Source organism: Haemaphysalis longicornis, unplaced genomic scaffold, assembly GCF_048455015.1.
Source record: "Haemaphysalis longicornis isolate Haplotype H1 unplaced genomic scaffold, Haemaphysalis longicornis Haplotype H1 scaffold_9, whole genome shotgun sequence".
NCBI classification, from domain to species: Eukaryota; Metazoa; Arthropoda; class Arachnida; order Ixodida; family Ixodidae; genus Haemaphysalis; species Haemaphysalis longicornis.
In genome coordinates, this window is record NW_027526460.1 from 61,671,352 (window position 1) to 61,695,354 (window position 24,003).

At 45.3% G+C, this 24,003-nt stretch overlaps 1 protein-coding gene across 1 annotated transcript in view; it reads right to left on the minus strand.

Annotated features, from left to right (window-relative positions):
- LOC144151566 (glutamate receptor ionotropic, kainate 2-like) overlaps positions 1-24,003 on the minus strand; it is a 178,671-nt gene that overhangs the window by 9,009 nt on the left and 145,659 nt on the right. Inside the window, exon 12 of the mRNA XM_077682666.1 lies at positions 20,026-20,224. Coding sequence (XP_077538792.1) covers positions 20,026-20,224 — 199 coding nt within the window. The remainder of the gene's footprint in view (positions 1-20,025; positions 20,225-24,003) is intronic.

Here is a 24,003-nt window from a genome sequence, read left to right on the forward strand (position 1 = left end):
AATTAAGCAAGTTCACCCGCCGTTGCGACGTAGTGTTAAGGCGTTGTGATGCTGAGCGCACGCACGCGGGTTTGATCCCGGCCGGGGTGGTGGCTTTTCTGATGGAGACGGAAAGCAAAAACTGCCTTGTGTCGGGCTTGTCATGCACTTCAAAGTTCCCCAGGTGGTTGAAAATAATCCGGAGCTCCCAACAACGGTGTGCCTCATAGAGCAGTGAGTTCCGGCGCGTGAAAGTAAAGTGTAAAGATTGGGATATTTTTATAAATGCCCATCACACCAAAATTGCTGAAATGAGCAGTATCCCAAGCCAAATCCAAGATGAGTGGTCGAAAGTTCACAATCAGCAGCTTTTTTCAAGAAATTGGCAAAAACATAGCGTATTCACACAAGATATATGCAGACATGCACATACAAACGCATATTTGCGCTCGTCCTGAATCCACTCTTGGAGTTCTGGGGCAGCGGATGTCGCTCACTCACAATCCTTTGTGTGGAGAAGAATCTTACTCCGTAGGAAGATAAATAACTGTCCTTGATATGAAGTGTGATATTTCCGCATCAGAAGAGCAAAAGCCGCTGGCCATTGCGCCCTGTTGTCGGGTCTACCCCTCTGGTCTTTCACGTCAAACAGCAACGGTGTTCTTTTGCCACAAAGAAGACGCGTCGACTGATTCGTTCCTTTCTGTTTTCAGGAGCGAATTCGAGAAGGCCAACAACAAGTTACAAATAGGGGAACAGCGCCACACAGACCAAACACAAGAAAAAGAAAGTCCAACTATGAGGGCTGACTTACGACTGACTTTATTTTTCGGCTTGTCACATATATGTGCTGACCCTCAAAAATATAACAAAAGCAGAAGTAACACGAAAGCTGGAGATAACCAAACCGGTCGTCACATCTCACCGACGCCATGTGCCACAAACACTTGCTCAACTACTGTGGGACAGAAAACTAATCTCTTTCTGCGAGAGGGACAAGGAGGGTACGCTAATCCATTTTTCTTCTCAGTGCTCTATTTCTGCGGCTTCAATTATTTCTCTAGTTATTTTATCTTTGTGTTTTGCAATGACCTGTGTTTTTTGAAAGATTGGGGCGCAGCCGCGGCAATCCCGACAGTGGACACCTAAGCGGCCACTAATCGCCTTATGAACGTTATAGTTATGTTGTTTTAATCTTTCGTTGAGGCGTCGTCCCGTTAGCCCTACGTACGTTTTCGCACAGGACAGCGGAACTGAATATACGACGCCTTTAACGCATTCTACAAACTGGTTATCGTGCTTCAGAGAGCAAGGCTGCATTGTTCTTTTGGTTTTCTTTTATAACTACTTTTTTATATACTTTCTTTGTTCTTCTTGTGTTTGGTCTGTATTCCCCTATTTGTAATCATGCACCAACTCGCCCAAGCCTTAACGTTTGCAACAACAGGTCTTCCTTAGGAGGTGGTAGGATGTAGACCATGATGATAATGGTAGCGATAGCACTGGGATGTCCTGACATCTGTGGAGAAACGTTTTGTTGGAGCCCGTTGTACATCATATTAGGCGGTAAGACGCGGGCATTGATACGATGTCATGCCCGCTCAGGACTATCAGGCAACCACCTGATAGTTCAGGATAGATCAGGATAGATCAGTTCCCTGATAGATCAGGACTATCAGGCAACCACAGGCGCGCAGTGTGCCTCTCGCAAAATTCGTTTGAGGACTCAAGAACGAACCATGTCACTTCACATGCCTCACTCGTACTTGTATATTTTTAAAGGAGTGCACTGGTGGTTCGAGTGTGAATACATGAACAGTCTGCTATAAACTTTGACCAGATCGGGACAAAAATTCTGTACACAAACATGACAAGATGTGTTTCTGATAACTGACCCATCAAGAAACAATTTAGCCATCGTATTCGTCGGCAACCTTTTGGAATTTGTGGTACGAAGGAAAGACCAGGTGCTCCAGCAGCCACCCACCACTTCTCTGTGCCGCCGGAAGAAGAATAAACTGATTAAAAAAATATTCCGTGCACTACCAGTCCAACACGCCTGCAAATAAAACATGCCCGTCAGGATGCGTATTTCCAGACCCAAATAGGTGATTAGATCTTTCGAAACAATACACGTTACGCTCTTAACCTCACTGTTGCATTTTCCCATTAGGTTGCGCAAGAGGCTACATCTAGGAAACCGCTGTGATGCTGTAATGCAATTGCTCGAAAATCTTCCGCTGTAGGTAAGTGGATAGGAAAGATATACGTAAGGCCCATGACAAAACACAATCAGTAACTCGACACTTTCGTAAGTGAGGTCGACGGAATAACGCAAAGGCAAGTCCCATAATTGAAAATGATGTCATTCCTGAAGCCGTTGTCTTTAGTAACGTTGTTGCATTGCACCAAAGTGCCCGTAGGGGCCAACTACGGCACCGTGTGGCTTAAATAGGCGTAACTGATTAAAACGTGGTTACAATTAAACGCCACTGGAATGTTGGAATACTTTCATTTTAAACAGGCCGTAAGGCAGCATACAAAGTAGCGTAAATTAAATAAGCGAATTTGCATAAACTAAGTTTTGTAATAAGAAACGTTTTATAATAAGGAAATGGCCAGCTTTGACAAACGTTGTTGCTGAGCTAGTTTGTGCATACTTAAAGAAAGAAGAAAACGTGGCGAAAACTAGATGTGGACAAAGAAAACAAGGTAAGACAGATGCTTTGTTCTATTGGCTACTGCCAAAGATATTATCCCCTGAATGAAATGTTATGAGTGATCGCGGGTCGTGCCCATACGTTTTCAAAAACAGTGACACTAATTTAGGTTGCCAAAGCCAGTAATAAACGGCAACAGAAAGAAGAAACCCAAGGGAAATCAACATGAAACGGCGAGGAACATTACGAGAGACCATACGAGCTGCCTACAGGACCTGTACAGAGGAGCACTACGAGCTACACTAACGCTGCGCCATCTGCAGGGTGAGTGGCTCGGCCACTACACGTGATTGATTTTTACGTCGTAAGAGTTACTAAGAAATTCTGACCGCCATTCTTTCACAAGGCACTGGAAATTCAAACGAGATCAAAGGGTCTAATCCTAGGCACTGTGGCTGTCGAAGCAACAACAGAGTGAATGCCCACACAGTAATACGGAATAGGGTTACTACACGCTGAACCAGCCTACTATTTCCATCTGAAACAGCCTGCTATGCATTAGTGGGTTTGATAAACTGCTGAAAAACTTGCAGTTGTTTCTCAGGATCGCGGATGGAATGTCCTGATAGCGTGGGGCGGTGCCCTAGCACCTCTCATCGTCTGCTTCTACAACGACTAAAGCGATGGCAGTGGAGTTAAACTGCAGCCGATCAGGGCTGGCCAGGCACTTCTCGCTACGCTCACGGCTCTAAAAGGACCCCTCAGTTTAAGTGCATGGCACGGAACCGTGGAAACGTATGGCGTCCTCTCTATGCTTAGTCGTAGTGCCTGCCCATTTTGGGCAGCACCCCCAAGTAGGTCTCAATGCTTTTGCCACGCCATATAACGGCGCAGTAGCGTGTGTTTGTAACGCACCCACTTAAAACCTACTTCTTGAGCGATCGCAAGAGCAGTCCACATCAACAAAATCTGAAAAAAATATATGAGCTGCCAAGTCTTTCGAATAAAGCAATCTTTTGGTGGTTTCCATGACGCCTCAGAGAGAAGCGTATGGCCGCATTTCAAAAATGGCCGCGTGTCTGCTACTTTAGTTGCAAATGTCGACAAAAGACGATAGTCGACTGGCGCCCCTGCCAAGTAAACGCCTCCCTTCTCTTTTCCGCTCACCTCTCATGCTGTTTCTCTCCGGCCTCATTTCTCCCAAGATAACACGCTAGAGGTTTGCTCAAGTAAATTTAAATTTACCTTGTTTTACTGCTCCAAGTGGGGTGCCTCGATGCCAGAGCTGCAGTACTGCGGAGACGCGCGGAAATCGAGGCACCCTACTACAATGTTTATAGAACCACATGTCCCTAGTCTACGAGCGTTCCCACTGGAACGTGGAACCTGTGTAGTGGAACCTTTCGTTACTGCGGCCGTTTGATTTCTTACATGCCGCCAGGAGCTATAGTAGCACGGGCAACAGCAGGCGACGGTGTTTTGCAGTTGGTGTAGTATTTTATTTGGTATCGCAAAAGCCAAGCATTCATCATTTTTTTAAATAAAGGAACACTGCAAATATCATTTTTGTATTGATTTCCTGCCTTATCTTTGGGCAATGTCTTGTTTATGTTCAACAATGTGGACAAGTACAAACATTGACACCGGACTTTGACGTTTAGATTTGGCTATGGGTATATAAGACTGTTGCGCAGCTTCTGTTTTACTTTGGCCGTGTGGCTAAATCGAGCCACAGACAGACAGAGACATACAAAAATTTCTGCGTTTAAGTAACCCAAGAAAGCCTATCGCCTTGAATAGACAAAACCGGAGGGGTGCCTGTCAGGGTGGCAGGACCGGTAGGTAAACAAGATAGCAAAATGGCAGCTACGACGGGAGTATTAGCATGCATACCATAAAACGAGTGTGCTTTGTAAAACGCGAAGCCATCCCTATATAATCTCAAATCACTGTCACCAGGGTGTAAGAAATTGTTTGAAGATCTGTTCGTAAATTTCCAAAATGTGTAAGCGTCTCATCTTCTTTTCTCCGTAACCGTAACTTTAAGCTAAGCCCGATGGCACGTCTTGCTCCAGCTTCAGATGCACGCAACACGGGGCTTCTAGCACGCCAAGTATAATCGTCTGCTTGCTCCATTATAATCGTCTGCTTGTTCCGGCAGAGGAATGCTCCCCCTGAGCTCCGTTTGTTGCCCAAGAACATGAACATTCCTTTGCCGGTAATCCCATTCTATTCTCGTTTGCCACAAGCACGACACTGTAATCGTGGCGCAGTACACTTGGGATTCAAAAAGCATAGGCTTCGCGCATTAGCTGGCGAGCAGGGGCCGGTGCCTTAGCAAGGCCGGCATCTACGCCAAGGCAGCACCGCCACAGCCAGCTGTAATCAGTCACCTTTTTAAGCTAACGCCCGGTCCATCTCTGTTGTTTTATCACTTCCCCTCCACGGATCAACAAAACACAGTTCCCTGAGATGGACCATTACGACTAGCGCCATACTAAGCCCACGCACACAGCGCAGTAAAATGCATAAACATTTATTACAGGCGTTTGTCAAGAATTCTCGCTGTTTGATATTCGTATATCCTAGCTGCAGCTGTTGTCAGTTTTAGTAAGTTCGCCATGCCAGTTCGGCTGTAATAAGAGAGAAGCTCACGTTTAGCGCGTATATTCTTCTAGGATCAACAAAATTACTATGTCCGGTGCTAGGAAAGGGGAGACCAACAAGCAGAAAATATGTAGATCTGAAATAACCACGTGCAGAATTTAGAAACTTGACCTACTCTTACCCCCGACACCAGAAAATATAGAATGATTACGGCAAGAGGCAGATATTATTTCGCATGTAGATTGTCAACTAACTAATATTACGGGTATTCTTTTGTAAATTGAGTCTTTCATCAGGCTAAGTTGGCAATCCGCATCTTAAAGCACAGTATGCGCTGTTTTAGTTATCTGCGAAATCGGAGATTAATTGCCTGCGAGTTTCCCTTTCCCCCGCCCCACAGTCCGCCTAATTGACCTAGTTGTAGGTTGACCCAATTTATCCGATTCTTGCAGTTTTCTCACACAGTCTACACAACCGCAAAATATTTTTCTGCCAGCTTGCGGTTCTAGCTCAATATTGAGTCAGAGACTAATTTTTACCTCCACGTGCGCAAAATCAGCCGATTTGTCAGTGGGATAAGAGAATTCCTTTGTGGAATTAGAGACGCAAGAACGCAAACAAACCTTAATGGAGCCGCTTCATGCGCACACGTTTCGCATTCTGTTAGTACTAACAGCTTGACCCAGAATCCGCACGTGTGCACGGCGGGGCGTCTTTTTCACTCGTGGGACCCACTTAGACACGGATGAACGTAAAAAACACGAGCGTCGTCTGTGAACCAAACGCGCCCTTTGAGCTTAAGCGCTTTGTAGTGGCTAGACTGTAATCCTGGATTCGGAGAAAAACACTGCCTTTGAGCTGTGACAAGTGGGTCAGACTGGAAAACTACCATGCCAATTGTATAAGTTGATTTCGACTTCTTTTCACTTCAATGAAATGTGAACTTTTACTTTTGGTCCCCATACAGATTAGGGGACAAGAAGAGAGCGGAGTGGGTCAGGGAACCAACGCGTGTTAAGGGCATCTTAGTAGAAACGAAGAAGAAGAAATGGACGTGGGCTGGGCATGTAATGCGAAGGCAAGATAACCGTTGGTCATTAAGGGTAACAGAGTGGATCCCTACAGAAGGCAAGCGTTGTAGGGGACGGCAGAAAGTTAGATGGGCAGATGAGATCAAGAAGTTTGTGGGGATAAATTGGTCGCAATCAGCACAGGACCGGGGCAATTGGACACTAATGGGAGAGGCCTTTGCCCTGCAGTGGGCGTAGATAGGCTGGTGGTGATGATGATGATGATGACAGACAAGCCGTGTTTGGAGCGCGAGTGGCGTGTCTGTTTATTGAGTTTGGCGTATCCTCGTGGTGTATTTCTGTTAGAACTAAGAATGGCGCATTTAGTGGTTGTTTCAACAGAGATCTTAGCAAAAATTTTTCATTGATGCGCCTTTGCCTGGTCTACACATAGAGAGATAAGACACAACGGTTGGAGGTTAGCCAGACAGGACTTCTAAGTTCGCAGCCGTAGACTACAGGGGGGCCATGGATACATAAAGAACCCAAAAGGGAGGAGTATAAAAGACCACAGACAACATGAAAGCCTGCAGACCTGTCTTGTTTGTTACACTCACATATGCTCAGCTCAGCTGGAAAATTTAAGCGGGGCTGTGAGTGCCCTGAGCGATGATAAAGGGTATTACCAATGACCGAAGGGGGCGGAGCGACTGTCCGGGAGGCTGCCTAGACTGTTCCTGATATTCCGACGTCGTCCCAGAGCAAAAAGTACTTAGCGCACAAACACAGGCAGCTCTAATAGAACAATCGTAAAGTGACCAATATTGTTCACAAATATGTACGCTAATGAGAAGAAAATCTGTGTTCTTTTGTATATACGCACAGAAACTGGCACTTAGGCTCGATGTTAGCTATCCTAACTACGTTTGCCTGCAGAAAAGGGCTTATAATTAAAAGGAAGTTTGCTATACCCTAATCTAATAAGAAGCTGCAGTGTAAAATTTTTAAGAACGGGCATGAAAAACTCTGGTTGGGAATGACCATTATACCGGACACCCCATTTACAAGTTGCTTTGTAAAGTGCTTGTGGTCTGCAATCGTTTTTCCGTAATTTTTTCTTCACAGTAAGTAGTGGCATAAGGGGTAATTATCTCAAAGACGAACCCCGAATTAGTTCTCATTACGCGCGACTAATCAAATCTCGTTCTTCTATTCACTGTGGACAGTTGGATACCTTGTGCCTCTGGAAAAAATCGCGAGGTCATTTAAATGGGAGTTTTCAATTTAGATTTTTTTTTCAACCGAATGTACGCATTTCATTAGCGTTGTTTCATTTGTTTCTCGAAAAAAGAGATTCTAACGAAGACACAAATGTACTAGTGCCTAATGCGATTCATTTTTTACAAGGAGGGTTTTTAATGTAGTAATCCATACATGATTACGATTAGTCGCAAGAGCAGTCTGTATTTGGCAGAGGTGCCCATAGACGTGGTTGAATTCATCGGCAGACTTACAGAGACGAACGTTTTTGCGTAATACAGCAAACAAAAACGTCGCCTTTGAAATATGACCGCCGCTACGTAAGAAAGAGCCCTAATCTAGATTCGTACCTGCAATATGGTTGCCTGCTTTCCCATATTGGTTCCTTTGTTTTGTCCTTTTTTATATTCCAAAGCTGCTTCACAAAAGTACTTCTTACTGATTCGAATGTATTCATCTGAGAAGTTTGTTTTGGGGGGTACGCTGGCGGTTTATTTTTAAAAGAGCCTAAGGCAAAACATCAACTGCAGATGTGCTCAACAAAAGTAGCAGACGACGCGAGCATTATACCGTGTACTTCTTATAGACGCATCTAGAGGTCCCGCCAGAGTTTGGTTCTTTATGCGTATTCAGCTCTTTCGGCCTACAAATAGCATAAGAAAATGCTGAAAAGCTTCTCGAAATCTAGCAAAACTACTCGTACTCTCTGCATCTCTAGGCGTTGTGCGCAAAGACGTGAGGAACATAAAGCAGGTTGTAACATCCCTAATACTTTCAAATTGAAGAGCTGTGGACCCCGGAAAATAGGGACGTGCAGACTACGCGCAAAGATGACTAGGACATACTGCAATCGTAACAATACATTTTTATATCCTTAGCAAATAAAAGCCAACAGAGACACCACAGACATCGTCTACGTTAATGAATACACCGTTGATAAAGATCTGTTTACGCGTCAAAATGATGCAGAATGCAGGATAAGAAGTGACCGCAGAGCACAAACGAAGTTACGGCCCGCGAAGTCTGCGCATTGTGTACATTGCCTCCAGGGGTCCGCGCACCGGACTTCCACCGGATTTCATGGTGTGGATAGAACGTGCACATCATGGTCCACTGCTCGGGGATCCGGAGAACATCTATACATTCAGTTTTTCCCTATGCTGGGTAGCAAACTACCGCAATACAAAAAAAAAGCAAATCAAGGCATTTTCATTCCTACATGAGAAGGACAAATCCGGGGTGGTGCATGCGGTGGTTCGGCTGTAGGCGCTGTGGCAGGGCGGAAACGTGGGAGCAGTGGGAGAAGTTACCTTTTTTAATTTACAGCAAAGTTTTTTGTTCAGTACAGATACGGCAGCTCGAGTGTCCACAAAGGCGGGAGGATCCCATTAACAATTGGGTAAGATTGAGAAGACGGGCAAGGAATAATGTATGCGGGAAACGCCATAGTTCTCGCCTCTGGAATGTCGGCGATCAATATATTTTTTCACGGCCGCCACCCGACTGCCCACAGGCATGATGACAGGGGCGGCAGAGAAAGGACGATTGATGGCTGTTGTAAATTAATTTCTCTTTAAAAGGCGAGGGTGGGGTGGATAGCAGGTCAGCACTTTCAATGTTTGAGAGGTCTTTATGCGCTATTAACGTACGCTCTTTTCACGTATGCATGGCCGGGCGGTGGCACTCGGTAGCAGCAAGTATGAAAGCAACGCCGTATGAAAGCAACGCCGTTCATATGAGCATATCAAGACATCAGGATTTTGCCTGAAGCATATCAGGCAGGTACCCACCGGACACCACGTGTTCATGACGAGAAGCCCCGACCGAACTAGAAGTATAACTGGCGTCGGCTCGAGGAAGCGTTAGGCCAAATGAGCATGCAGACAAGACCATGCCCCTAATGGACAGTAGCAATGCGGCGCTTCCACAAGCAAGGAATGAGAAGCCGCTCGTACGTAAGGCGGCGGAGAGTTGTTTACGGATGACTCTTCGAAGTGGTGACGACAAGCGCGGCCCTGTTGCTGACGAAGGCGCGTACTCCCAAAGGAAAAGCAAGAGCAGCCGGCGACCTTTTCGCGAACAAGCTTTTTTTATGCTGTGAACTAGCTACGCAAATTCGTCGATTGCTCGCACTAAAAGCTTCTCATTGCGCCGGGGTCGTGAGGGTTGGTGACGCGCAAACGCAGGCTGGTTGTGCAAATGCTGCTACCTTTAGGGAAAGCTTACATCTACTCCGACATTTCGAGAATTTTCGCTAACGACATTCGAAATGCGCTGCCTTCAATGCCCTTGCTGTTATGTCTTATCGTGTAGTGCTTAGGCATCCAGGCGCACACGGGCTTGAAGGAGTTGACAAACTCTTGCCTGTAGCTTGTTAGGTATTCTTGAACCAACTGTGTTTCATGAACCAACTTTGTTTCATTACCCTTTTGGAAACGGTAATGAAACACCCCGTACCCTTTACGCTTTGCTTATTACCCTTTTAGAAAGGGTAATGGAGCAAACACAGCAGGCGTATCGTTTCGTTACGGACATGCCTGTCCATAATGGAACGAGATGCACTGCAGCACGGCAGCGCACGTCGGAGAATATAGCTTTAAAATTATTTCAGTTTAAACAATTAGCTTCAAGTTTCCACTGAATAAGTTTACAATAGCCATAGGTAGAAGGTGACGTTATTCTATTTTGTCCTTTCCTCTTACTAATGTACAGTCGGGATCAATATGAAGGTGATCACAGGAACATCGAATAGCGGGTTCTCCAACCTGCACAGCGGTCATTTTCACAACTTTGGAGATACAGGTAGCAGTGCCGTCTTCCCCTCGTTGTCTCTTGCATCATAGAATCTTAACAAGACCAATAACATGGCCCATAACCGTTCAGTCATTCATTTTAACACAAGAAGCCTCAGGAAAAACATTGATGGTATCACTAATTTTATTTCATCACCAAATCACTCTTCTTCGTTTATTTGTACCTCGGAAACGTGGCTCTGCGACGATGACTCGGACTTGTATGGCTTCCCATCTTATGTTCCTGAATACTGTCACCGCGGAAAAGGTAGTCATTGTGGTGCTGCCATTTTTGTTTCTTCTGGCATTGCGTACAGTCGCTGGTATGACCTTGCCATTGACGTCAGTAACTGCGAATCAGTTTGGATAGAGACCGACCATTCATTCATTCCAAATAGTCGCGAAAAATTCATTCTCGGCTGCATTCATCGGTCACCATCATCTTCGGTCACTGAATTTCTATTAGCTCTGGACAAAATTCTTAACAAATTATCCTTTGAAAAAAAAAACATATCTTACTTGTGGGTGATATAAACATAAATTATTAGATGAAACTTCCAAAATGTATGCAGCTTATACCGATTGCTTTACTGGCTACGGCCTTGAGTCATTAATTACTTCTCCCTCAAGATGCATCATTCATGGGACAAGCAGCCTATTAGATCATACCCGCCGCGGTGGCTCAGTGGCTAAGGCATTGCACTGCTGAGCACGAGGCCGTGGGTTCGATTCCCGGCCGCGGCGGCCGCTTTTCTGATGGAGGCGAAAAACAAAAACGTCCGTGTGTACGAGATTTCGGCGCACGTTAAAGATCCCCAGGTGGTCAAAATTAATCCGGAGTCCTCCACTACGGCGGGGCTCATCGCCTGCGTTGCGTCGTCGCGTTAAACCCTACAATCAATCATCATCCTATTAGATAATGCTCTATCAAATCTTACGCCACCCTCACTCTCTGGTGTAGTTGAAGTTGACATTACCGATCATTTTCCCATTTTTGTTGCTTTCCTTGGTGAGGCATCTCCAACAAAGTTTTCGTATTTTACAAGTGTCTTTAATAAGAATCAGTTTGTTGGCGCCATAATTTCCACTGATTGATCTAATGTTAATTCATCATCTGATCCCGTCGAAGCAGTAACTGAATTCTGTAGGCTTTTCTTGAAGCAGTTTTTGTCAGCACGAGGAAATTGAAGTGCAAAAAACAACATTACTTCCCTAGTAACCCTTGGATGACGAGTGCATTATTAACTAGTTTAAGAAATAAAGAAAATTTCTATAAAAAAACTAAGAAACAACCTTTCAACACAACTTTAGCGGAGTAATATAAAACATACTGTAACGTATTGAACAAACTATTGAAAGTGGCCAAGCAACGCTACTATAGCAACGGATTCATGAATAATAAAAATAATAAAAAAAATCAGTGCAAGCTCTTGAACAAATTTTGAAGCCGTCATTTGCTCCTCAGACCATACCTAAAATTCGATTTAACAACGAAACATACAGTCAGCCTGGCCACATAGCCAACGCTTTTAGTGCCTACTTTTCATTATATCACGTACATAAACAAGGAACGTATCAAATAGACTTGCCTCGTCCCACGCATTCATTTTTTCTTTCTCCAGTAACGTCTGAAGAAATATATCGAACAATCCGCCACTTAAAAAGATAAGTCCCGGAATAGATAATATCTGCGCACGTCATCTAAAAATAGTGGCGCACTGGATCTACGTACCCATGAGCATATAATTAATCTAATTTTCAAAACCGGCATTCCCCCCCCCCCCCCCCTGTTAAAACGCGCAAAGGTCATTTCGGTGTATAAAAACGGTGATAAAACGGCAACTACTAACTATCGACCTAGTTCAATTCTTTCTTCCTTCAGTAAGATTATTGAGAAGTTGTTTGTTAAGCCTTTAACTAATTATTTAGATACGTTTAACCTATAAAAACAATGTAAATTTGGTTTTTGTTCTGGAAGTTCTACTAGTCTAGCCTTACTTTCTCTAACTGATCACATTAAACATTCAATTGACAATGGTTACCTAGTTGGCTCAATATTTCTGGACTTCAGCAAAGCTTTCGATACCATAAATCATAGCATCTTATTTACAAAGCTTCAAAGCTTTGGAGTAACTGGCCCGACCTTAACTCTTCCGAGAAAACTATCCCTTAAACAAGGAATACGTTGTGTGCACTAACGGTATATTTTCAGAATCAAAAACTATTAATCAAGGCGTGCCCCAGGGGTCGATACTTGAACCCCTGCTCTTGATACTGTACATCAATCATCTTCCTAATTGCCTGAATTCATGCCATTGCGTTTTATATGCGGATGATACCACAATAACATCTTCTGACAAATCCATCGATGGCCTCACATCTAAGTTAGACACTGATCTCGCGAACGTGGTTAGTTGGTGCCGTAATAATTTCTTATATATTAATCCTGAAAAAACGAAGTATATGATCCTTAAAACTAGTGAAAGGCAAATACCTTCCATTCCTGCTTTAACGCTTGATACCAGTCTTATCGCTGCTTGTAACTCTGTGTCGTTTCTTGGCGTTTTACTGGACTCTAAGCTAAAATTTAATTCTTATCAAGAAAAAACCTTATCAAGAAAAAAACTGCATACGGTATTAGGGCCCTAATTAAAGCTCGGCCGTTTTTCTCACATGATGCGCTTTTATCACTTTACTTTTCTTTTATTCATAGTCATTTAAATTACGGGATCGTGGCATGGGGCAACACCTACCATTGTTATACATCATCAGCCCAACATATCCAAAATCAATCAATTCGCATTATCACCAGGAGCTATCCTCAATCGAATTCCCAGGATTTATTGCGCCATTTTAATGTGCTACCAATGAACAAGTTGCTTCCGTATAATTTAAGCATAATATTTTTTAAGTCTTTATGTTCCCAACTGCATTTCAATTTCATCGACCCTAAATTCTTAGTAAACCAGAACACCACAAGATTTGCCTCAAATAAAAATTTTCTACTACCACGTATTTTAACTAATTACGGCAAAATGACTTCAGCTTTCACAGCCATATCAATTTGGAATAGTCTACCAGCTGCTGTTAAATCCACTAAAGGCGTGTCTTCATTTAAATCATCCTTGAAAAATCATCTGTTGTCTTAATTATTGTGTTTCTATCGCTTATTCTTTTTCTTGTTAGTGTTTCCTATTGTATAATTGATATGACGGCCTTGTACACCTACCTCGTACGTTTTTTGCTTGTATGGTTTCCTCAAAATGTTGTAGTTTTTTGTCGTAATTGCCATACATTTCCAATTGAATTTTTTTCTACTATTTATTGTTGTTTTGGATAATAATTGCTTGTCGCTGTTTATTTTTTGCTGCCTGAAGTTTACTCAGTGATTACCCCTGTGGTTAACTTACCGAGGGTCCCGGTACAGTCTTCGACTTTGGGACCCTTGTCTGAAAAAGTTTGTACTGTTGTATCACTTGCCTACTGCACTTTAATAAACTTTCTTCTTTCATCTTCTTCTTCTTCTGCTTGTTTATTTGCCACCCGATCGATCACCTTCAAATTGATCCCGACTATACGTGCTTATTCAAATGATAGCTGGAAAATCAGTCATTCAGGGGGAGAGAATCTTTGACATTTTGCCCTAGATATCGCTGTGTTGCGCTGGCGAATCGCCTCGAGGGAAGCGACAGCCGATCATGAAGGCACCAGTGAGTGTCCCATGTCATCTAGCTTTTGAGAAACTGTTAACGGGTTAGGGCACTGGTAACCCACTTCTCTTTTGTTGTAGAGGCTTGGTTAGAAATCTCTCATATACAAAAATTTCGTTTCACTACTTTTTTTCTCTTAAGAGCAGCCGCCATTTCTCTACCATTCGTAATACGGACCACGATTGCCTTCACTTTTCGTGTTTGATTAGGCATGTAAGGCATCCGCTTTAAAGACATTTTAGGCGCAAGGCGTTTACAATTTATTTATCGTTTTTTTTCCTGTGCGTTCAAGCTAACACCTACTTTCAATGTTAAAGCAGGTAAAGGAAGAAATAAGGCTTTGTAATTTTACAGATCAAGAAGTGCCAGGGTTCGAATCGTTCGAATCTTGTGCCTGGCTTTACTCCCAGTACTTTCGCCCCCCTAGATCCCAAGGACCGCAATTACCGCGGACAGTGCTTTTGTCTTTCGTAGTCGTTATTTTTGCGTGCATATTCTGTTAGGTATAGAAATGTAGGCAGTACGAGCACACCGTTACCCACTTGTTTTCCCCAATCTCGCTTGCCAGTCGAAAACATCATATTACTGCGGAAAATACCCGAGGTCGTTCAGACACCTGAAATTTGTGAGAAAAAAAATTGCGTACTCCACAGCTGCCCTTGGACTTTAAAGTGCATGTGACGTCCGGACACCTGATCGTTAAGGAAGAGCGGCTCCCTGAATCCGTATTACATAAAATAAATACTGCCAAATCGATTGGTCCCTCTTTGAAAATACGTAAGCCCCTATTCCCCCTTCTTCGCGAACGAACGTGGGGCTTGCCTTGCTTTAGGAGCCCGCAACACGGCTTTTTTCGAACGCCCCCTTGAAGACCATAGGAGGCTTGTCGCCAGAATCGTGGGGCAGTTAGAGCGCAAGGATTCCTGGACAAATGAGTCCTCCCACCGGTGAGCGGCCCTAACACTTTCCGCTCTGCACAATAAAAGCATTCATCATCACCATCATTGAACGCCCCTTCCCTCTCTCCTCCCACCCCGCATGGGCCCTGATCATCCTACTGGTCTCGTTTGTTCGCAGCCTGTTGGCTAGATTTATTAAATACGATAGTCTTTCTTGGGCTACTTAAACCCAGAAATTTTGGTCTGTCTGTATGTCTGTCTGTCCGTCTGTCTGTCTGTGATTCGATTCAGCCACCCGGCCAAAGCAAAACAATGCCTGCGCAGTAGTCTTATATAGTCACAGCTAAATCTACCCGTCTATATCCGGTGTAATGTTGATACTTGGCAACATTGTTGAGGAACAACAAGACATTACGCAAATATGAAGCAACAAATCAATACAGAAGTGATATTTGCAGTGTTCCTTTATAAAAAAAATCAAACATGCTTGACTTTTGCGAAATTAAATACTTCATCAACTGCAGAAAAAGAATTGTCTCCGCAGTCGCCTGCTGTCGCCCGCGCCACTATAGCTTCTAGCGCCATTTTAAGAAATCAACCGGCAACATTTAAGCAAGGTTCCACTAGATAGGTTCCACGTTCTGCTTGCAACGCACGTGGAGTAGGGAAACGCGGTTCTATAAACGTTGAAGTATTTGATTGATTTGATTGATTATTGGGTTTAACGCGCCGACGCAACGCAGGCGATGAGGCGCGCCGTAGTGGAGGGCTCCGGATTAATTTTGACCACCTGGGGATCTTTATCGTGCGCCGAAATCTCGTACACACGGGCGTTTTTGCTTTTCGCCTCCATCAGAAAAGCGGCCGCCGCGGCCGGGAATCAAACCCGCGAATCAACGTTGAAGTAGGGCGCCTCGATTAACGCGCGTCCTCGCCGTACGGCAGCGTTCGCATCGAGACACCCGGTTTGGAGCAGTGGAACGCGGGAAATTTAAAATGATTTAAGCAAACCTTTGGCGTCTTTACCTTGGGAGGAGGCGACGCAAGAGAAACAACATGAGAGGTGAGCGGGAAAGCGAAAGGAGGCATTTACTTCGCAAAAGCCGATAAAGAGTCTTGACGGCATTTGCAACGAAAGGAGCAGATACGCCGCCAATTATTGTTTTTTTCTGGTCAGTTGGACTCCTCCTTTCGCTTCACGCAGTGCAGTCAGCGTTCCATCAATGGCGGGACTAAGGGACCACGCGTTAGCGAAGCAGCCCTTTCCCCATCGCTTTGTCACGTGGTTCTCTTGCGCTGAAGCACACGCACAGACGGACCCGCCGGCCCTGAGCGAGGGCAGGCGAAGCAGTCCTTCCACCCCCGCCAATATACGTGGTACCACAGCACAGAGACTTTGAGCTAGTTCAGCGATAAGAAAGAAAGGAAGGTCTAGCTTGCGTGCCGGCGGCTGAAGGTTACTTACTATGCGATGAATGACCTTGAAAAATGTAGCACAGCAGAGATTTTGCTATAATATATAAGCCATTGTCAGATCCCTTGTAATGGCGTACGTGAAATAAGCTTTCTAGTGAAGGAGGCAGCTGAAGAGAGAGAGAAAGAACAACTTTATTTTGTGCCCGGTGGGAAAAGGAAGAGGTTGGAGATCCTCCTCGGTCCTCTTCCCCCTTTTAGGCGGCAGCGAGGAATCCTTGGACCTCGGCGGCGTCTTCAGCCATCCGGACGAGTTCGACTTGCACTTCGGGATCGGAGCTGAGCAGCGCGGTCTCCCACTGCTCCACGGTTCTAATGTCTAAGAAAGGGCGTCCTTTCTGCTGTACCAGTTTACTTTTGATGGGACACGACCAAACCATGTGCTGGAGGTCCGCTCTGCCTTTACAAATTTTGCATTCAGCTGTGTACAGCCCCGGGTAACACCGGCTGTAGGCTACAGGGTTAGGGAACGTGTTGGTCTGGAGCAAACGCGAAGCCACCGATTGCCACTTAGTTAAAGTTCTGTGTGGTGCAGGGTATCTCGCTCGTTCAAGGCTGTAATGATCTAGTATTTCCCCATAAGATACCAGCCTGTCCCGCCCCGACCGGCGAAACGAGTGCGCGTCGACGGTGGAATCGTCGGCGTCGGCTCGGTTGGTTAGACCTCGAGCCACGGCGTGCGCGTTCTCGTTCCCCGGGAGACCGCAGTGGGACGGCGGCCAGACTATTTGGACCCCTCTGACCCGATCGCCGCAGAAACCGGCCAGCAGGATTTTAAGCGTTTCCGATGGCACGCGCCCTCTCGAGAAATTAAGGATTGCCGACTTGGAGTCGCTCACTATAAATTTGTATTTGCTGGATGCCGTCATTGCCAGGGCAATGGCCGCCTCCTCCCCTACTTGAGGCTACATAGCCCAAGTAGTGCAGTGAGCCCGGATCCCAACCATGAGGCAGGGGTAATTACAAGGATAAGAATGGGGTAGAGTGCATTCGGCAGGCAGGTATTCTCAAACGCATTCGCACCCAGGTCAAACGCATTCGCACCCAGGTTTCCCTCTTTATTGCGCTATGTGCCGCTAGTGGCGGCATTTACACTCCTATAAAGACGTACACAGAAATATCGGGGATTTTTTCTAGAACCTGAAGTACATAACCTTGCTGTGATAAAAAAAACACGTCCAACCTCCATTAAGATGAAACCTGGGGAGGTGCGAAGCATGCAGTGTATGAATGTGTTCTTGGCGCCTTGGCGTTTTTGCCCTCGGAGATGAAACCATTGGGGGGGGGTCGAGGTATATACACCTTTGCTTGATGCACGGAGCGTTCTAGCGCGAGGAGTTGGAACATGAGTGTCCCGGTATGCCTAGTAGTACGCGTTACGTTTTATCGCCAGGTGTAGGAGAGCGACTGCCCCAGTGTTTTAGTACCATGATGACGGCTTGGACGAATGACGACGGCAGGAGCCGCCTACAGCCCGAGCCTCTAAAACGTAGCAGAAGCCGTTTAATTCTTCGCAAATTCAGCATGACGCTCACGCACCACTATGATTACGCTGGAGCATATACGAATGCGTTCATGTCTAATAGCCGCAGGGATAGATTGGTCTACTGGGTCAGAGCTACTGATTTTCAGGGGCATTTTTCACCAGCTGCCGCGTGATTCGAAGCAAAGTTATTCGCACGGTTGTTCATTTTAGGTTTACCTAAAGTGGCATCCAAAATATATTGAAAAAAATGCTTCAGTATTGAAAAGCTTGTGTCTTGATCCACTGACCCCAGTGCGTCCCTCCGTATTGGCCGAGCAGGTGGCGATTTCACATTACGCTATTGAGTTTGCGCCATTTGCGAGTCGTTATGATAAGTGATGCAGTTGAACCGCGAAACTAAAATCAGCGCCTTCCACTCTGTGAAGAATGATGACTCACAAATCTGCGGTGCCGAGCCTCAAAGTGATCTACAAAATGCTTTGACAGGGTCGTAGCCGAAGGGGTGCGCGAAGCAAACCATGTTTGTTTTAAAGACGATAGTCTTTCTTGGGCTACTTGAACTGGATAATTTCGGTCTGTCTGTATGTCTGTCTGTCTGTCATTCGATTCAGCCAGCCGACTAAAACAACACAGATACTGCGCAATAGTCTTATATACTCACAGCCAAATCTAAACGTCTAAGTCCGGTTTTAATTTTCATATTTGTTAACTATGTTGAACCGCTGAGCCATCGCTGCGATGGCTCAGAGGTACAGCACTCGCCTCCTATGCGGGAGGTACCGGGTTCGAATCCCCGTACCACCGGGCGCATACCGGCTTCTTTAATTGGTACAGGCGCCCTGGTCGAGTGCGGACCATTGAAAGGGGAATCTCCACCTGGAAAGCTGCCTTTACCCTTGCGAGGGGCCCCTGAGCCTTGTCCATATGGCGGGGCCCCCGGCCCTCATGTCACGTGGCCGCATTAGCCGGGTGAAAGAGTCTGGCGGCATTTCCTGCCACAGGCGGTGGTGTGTTGAGCAACCACCGTGGCTGTGGAAGGCACCATGTGCGTTCGTGTGCCTTGGTGGCGTCGGGCACCTACCGGTAAAATAGGTACAAGCGACTCCCCGGCCTGGCGCTCGGCCCTTGTGTGGGACTACAACGCTTGGGAAGTTCACCTGGCTTGCACGGGAAATCGCCCCTGTGGAAAGGGGCGGCTGTAAAACCACAGAAACTTTTTTTTTTTAGTTCACAGTTCTTAGTGCTAGCTTGTCCCGCCGTTTTCTTTTGTGTCCTGTGTAAACCGATGGTTTTTATTCCATTCAAACATGTACCAACTAGGCTAGTCCAACACCTTCTGTAAGATTTAGGAGAGCGAGCATAAAGCCGCGAGCAAAGTTATTCGGGAGAAGTTGCGGCAGGTGCGCATATTTTATTTATGAGAAATTTCCCCAGCATGAATCCAGATTCGTATTACTCAAAATGGGCATTTGGATGCTATATCGTCTTGAGACACTGAATCTCCAGCATTCGCGGCTTTAATTTCAGTTGAATAATCACAAGGTATATTAGTCTACGAATAATATAACTTTCATAAATCTTGTCACACATGTTGTTGAGCCACTTGACGCCACCATCCTAGCCGCGTGATTCTCACAAATTACAAATTTAAAGTGGGCATCTGTGCCTACATTTTGCTCTCCTTGGTTGAACAAGAGCGCTAAAAAAAAAAAAATCCGCTCCCCGCCCTTGGCTTTTGCAGATGGGACGAGCGTGCGGGGCAGGATATTCACGAAAGTGACTCCTAACAGCATTTCACCGTAAAAATTTGCGGGGGAGTCAATTCGCTTCCGCGAGAAGAACGGCCAACAAGGAAATGCGTTCGAATAGCCCGTACAGGGATCATATGGAAGCGGATCTCTACAATTTCCTGATAACCAAAACGCCAGAATTTGACGCTACTGGGCTCTCATTTTAGTTCAGAGAAAATATGACATTGGAATCTACCTGCATGAATATTGACGCGGTAAACATGCAGCACGAAGAAAAAAAATACATAAAGTAAAATAGCGCAGTTGAAAAAGATATCTTGAGTGTAGTATAAATACTAAGAAGTTAGAACAAAAAGCCTAAGCAAAGTCAGAAGAAAGGATGGTTACGCCATACTTACGTGGAAAAATGCCTTCGTAGACCCTGCCTGTAGGCACCCGTACTCGATGGCGCTCTGCTTGGCGAGGTCATTGACGTTCTCTATCGGTGACGTCATTCGCTGCGCCGTCAAGAAAGCCGCCAAGTTCGCCGTGTAGGAAGATATCATTATGAGGGTGAAGAACCACCAGATGCTGGCAATGATGCGCGTGGAAACCGCACTGTAAGAGAAAGCAAAGTATTGCCAGTTATTCAAAGCACTCATGGAATGGTATCAAACCGATGTAGTGGTTTGAGCGAAACACTCATCGTGAGTGCTATCTTGGCTACGTGACCGATATTTGGTCCTACGAAACCTATCGGAAGTGTGTCTACCCTGGGCGCGTACACAAAAGTCCTTAACCATGTTGTACTCTTGCACTTTCATCTCTTAACCATGGGAAATGTCCTTTAAAGATAATGCGTTGTTGTGACAGCCTTTGAAGGTAAAAGAGATTGAGGAGTGGGAATCAAGTTGCTGGTTACGCACCAAACCAACATACATAATGAAACTCATCTCAGCTACCTTTCCATTGTCGTGCTAAATGCAAACATTACTAACCACAACAGCTCACCCGCCACGTGACTCAGTGGCTAAGGCGTTGTGCTGCTCAGCACAAGGACGCGGGTTCGATTCCCGGCTGTGGCCACCACTTTTCTGATGCACTCGAAATAGAAAAACCGCCCGTGTGTACGAGATTTCGCCGCACGTTAAAGATCCCCAGGTGGTCAAAATCAATGTGGAGCCTTCGACTCCGGCGTGCCTAATCGCCTGCATTGCGTCGGCGCCTTAAACACTACAATCAATCAACCACAACAGCTGCACACCTGACGCCATATTATCCTGGGAGTAAATCTCTCTTCAAATTTACGACCCTACTTGTTTTCTCAGTCCTTTTCTGGGTAATTGAAAACGTCAAAAATTAGTCTACAACACGCTCGTCGCTCGGTACGCTCGCTTCCAGAAACCAGTTCCCTCCCGGCCGAGCTCATCAGATATTTCCTACTCGGAGTCGCCCCTTAGGCGCTATCTGGGACAACCGTCACAAGTTGTTGTAGACTAATTTTTGCTTGTTTTCAGCTACCCAGAAAAGGCCTAAGAAAACCAGTAGGTCCGTAACTTTCCGTCCGGAGAGAAATTTACTCCCCGGATAATATGGCGTAAGGTTTGCAGCGATTCTGGTTGATCGATTGTAGGGTTTAACGCGCCAACGCAAGTCAGGCGATGAGGCGCGCCGTAGAAGAGGGCTCCGTATTAATTTTGACCACCTGGGCATCTTTAACGTGCGGTGAAATCTCGTACACACGGGCGTATTTACTTTTCGACTAGTCGGTGGGCCTTCACTACAATTATTTATTTTATTTATTTATCATATACTGCGAACCATTCAAGGTCCAAGCAGGCAAGGTACAGAAAGTTCGAAGACAAAACAAAGGTACAAAAAAGCTACAACAAAATTGTTACTTGGATACATCAAAAGTAAGAAAAACATGAGAATCATCATGAAATTTTACTCGTTGCCATAGGGCTGAGTACACCCACTGCAACACAATCCATAAGCAAAGCACCACACTCTTAGGCACACAACATGTTGGTAAATCAAAGAAGTATTGTGAAAGTCAGGAAACAAGGCGCATGTTATGGTGGAATGGAAAGTAGAGTAAGGTTTCGGGGCAACAAATTCCACTCAGTTATTGCTTTCGGGAAAAAAAGAGTGTTTGTATATATTAGTTCTTGCGAAGATTGGCTTGATGCTGCAGATATGTTTGTGACGGGAAGGCCTGGAAGAATAGTTTACCATGTAATTTTCTGGCTTTATTTCTAGTTTAGAAAAATATATTACACGGAGTAAGTTAAGCCCAGCAGCTCGTCGTCTGTCCTCAAGAGGTTCAAGATTTGCCAACTGCAACATCGCAGAGGGGGAATCGCGACGTCTATACCTACTGTAAATAAAATGGGCTGCCAGGCGCTGAATTTTTTCTATCTTTTGTATATTGCTTTTGTGTGAGAGTCCCATACTACGGAGGCGTACTCCAAGGACGGTGTTACCATTGTTTTGTAAGCTTTAAGCTTTAAGAAACTGGGGGCATTAGCTAATCGATGTTTTAGAAACCCTAGTTTTTTTACGTGCGGAAGAGCATTCATTTACTATATGGGTTGCCCAGTTGAGGCTTGAGGTAATTGTTGCACCAAGATATTTAAATGCAGTACAAAGGAGAAAGCCTCCCTTCAAAAGGGCACACGTAATTCCGGCAGTAGAACACACAGTTCTCTTCATTTACGCTACTTCGCTATGCGGAATTGAACTAAGAGAACGCTGGTATTTGATGGGGACTATTTATTGACACCTCACTTTCTGGCTACGCGAGGTGTCAAGAACGAGCCAACTTGTGCCTCAGTCACGTACCGCCTTGGCGTGCGCCGACAGGGCGCAACACGCTCTGAGCTAACCGCGCAAAACCCCTTCCACGCACGCCACACTTGGGCTCAGATTATATGGAGTGGTGGAAAACTTCTGACATTCTGACAGGGTTGATTTCTCATGAGGTCGCACGCGATTGACTTCACGCGCACATTACCGTATAGCGCTTTCGCGGGCGAGACCAATCACGTGAAACTGCATAAAAGTGAACACCACCGAAAGTTTTCCCGAATTCAATAGGATTCGGCTCAGCTCTCAGTACGTGAGTCACGGCGGACACCTGGCACGCTTAGGTAACGTATGTTGCTTCACTTATCGCTAGAATTCCCTTGCGGCATGCTAAAGCGTGTTTGACCATTAACGGGCCATGGTTAAGCGTATTTAAGGCAGAGAGAGTGGGTGCATTGACTTAAGAATGTTTAGGCACATCTCGAGTGCTGTTATGCTGCCAGGACGAGTGACATGCAGGAATATTTACCTCAACCTCCCGCATCTTATTGTTGCAATATCGTGATCCACTTTATCTTTATTGGAATAAACCATTCAAGTTTCCTGACGTATTCTCGTCGTCCAATCAGAGTGAACGATCTTTCAAGAAGCTCTCCCGTCATGCTACCACGACGCTCGACGCCGTCGGCACAGTTGCAAGGGCACTGATGGCACCACAACTTTGTCAAAGCGATGTCAACGTATTTATAATATGTTACATGAACTTCTTAAGCTGGTGGCATGATTCATGTTTATGGCCCCCCACAAAATAAAACAAATTTTTAAAAACGAACTCGTTTGATCCATGTTTTTTTCTTTCCCAAACATAGCCTTTATTTTTTTCTTAATCCGCCGATAGCCCCTTAACAAAAATGAATGCCCGCAGGAAACAAATGAGAACATGCACTAAAATTTTGGGAATCCAGGAAAGTAGGAAAAGTCACCAGGTAAGTTATGTTTGAGTTAGCAAAAAGACCTAAAAGGACATCCTTAACTGCGATCACTGTTGATAATCTAATCGAAAAGCATTGTAGTAGTAGTACGCTTTGCGGGGTATACGTTGCAAAGAATACGCTGTAGGAGTTGTCCTGAGAAAAGGTTATGCAGGGTTTTTTGGAGGGGACGGCAGCTTGTAAGCCATCGTGGATTTCAGCTGTTCTTCGTACGTATAGTTCAAGGCTCTTCGGGTATTTATGGTTCGGGGTGTCCTACAGCAGCACTCAACACGCTGGATGATCGGAACATGTGCACAAAGTCTGGTTTAAAGAGACCCTGCAACACTTCACTTCCTTCAACTTTTTTTTTTTTGAAACCTTTAAAAGCATGCAGAACGTCGTCAACCAACACTTCCAGCACTGAGATTGCAAGGGAGCGAAGTGCCTCCTGGTACCTCCGCCATAAATTACTGCTCTATGCCTATCAGATAACGTAGAAGCTTGGACGAAATATTTTTCCCCCTTTCCCGTTCTTGGCTTCTTTCGACCCCTGGAATCACGTCATTACAGCGTTGCAGCGGTTATTGCACGGCTTTCCTTCAGTTGCAACAACGA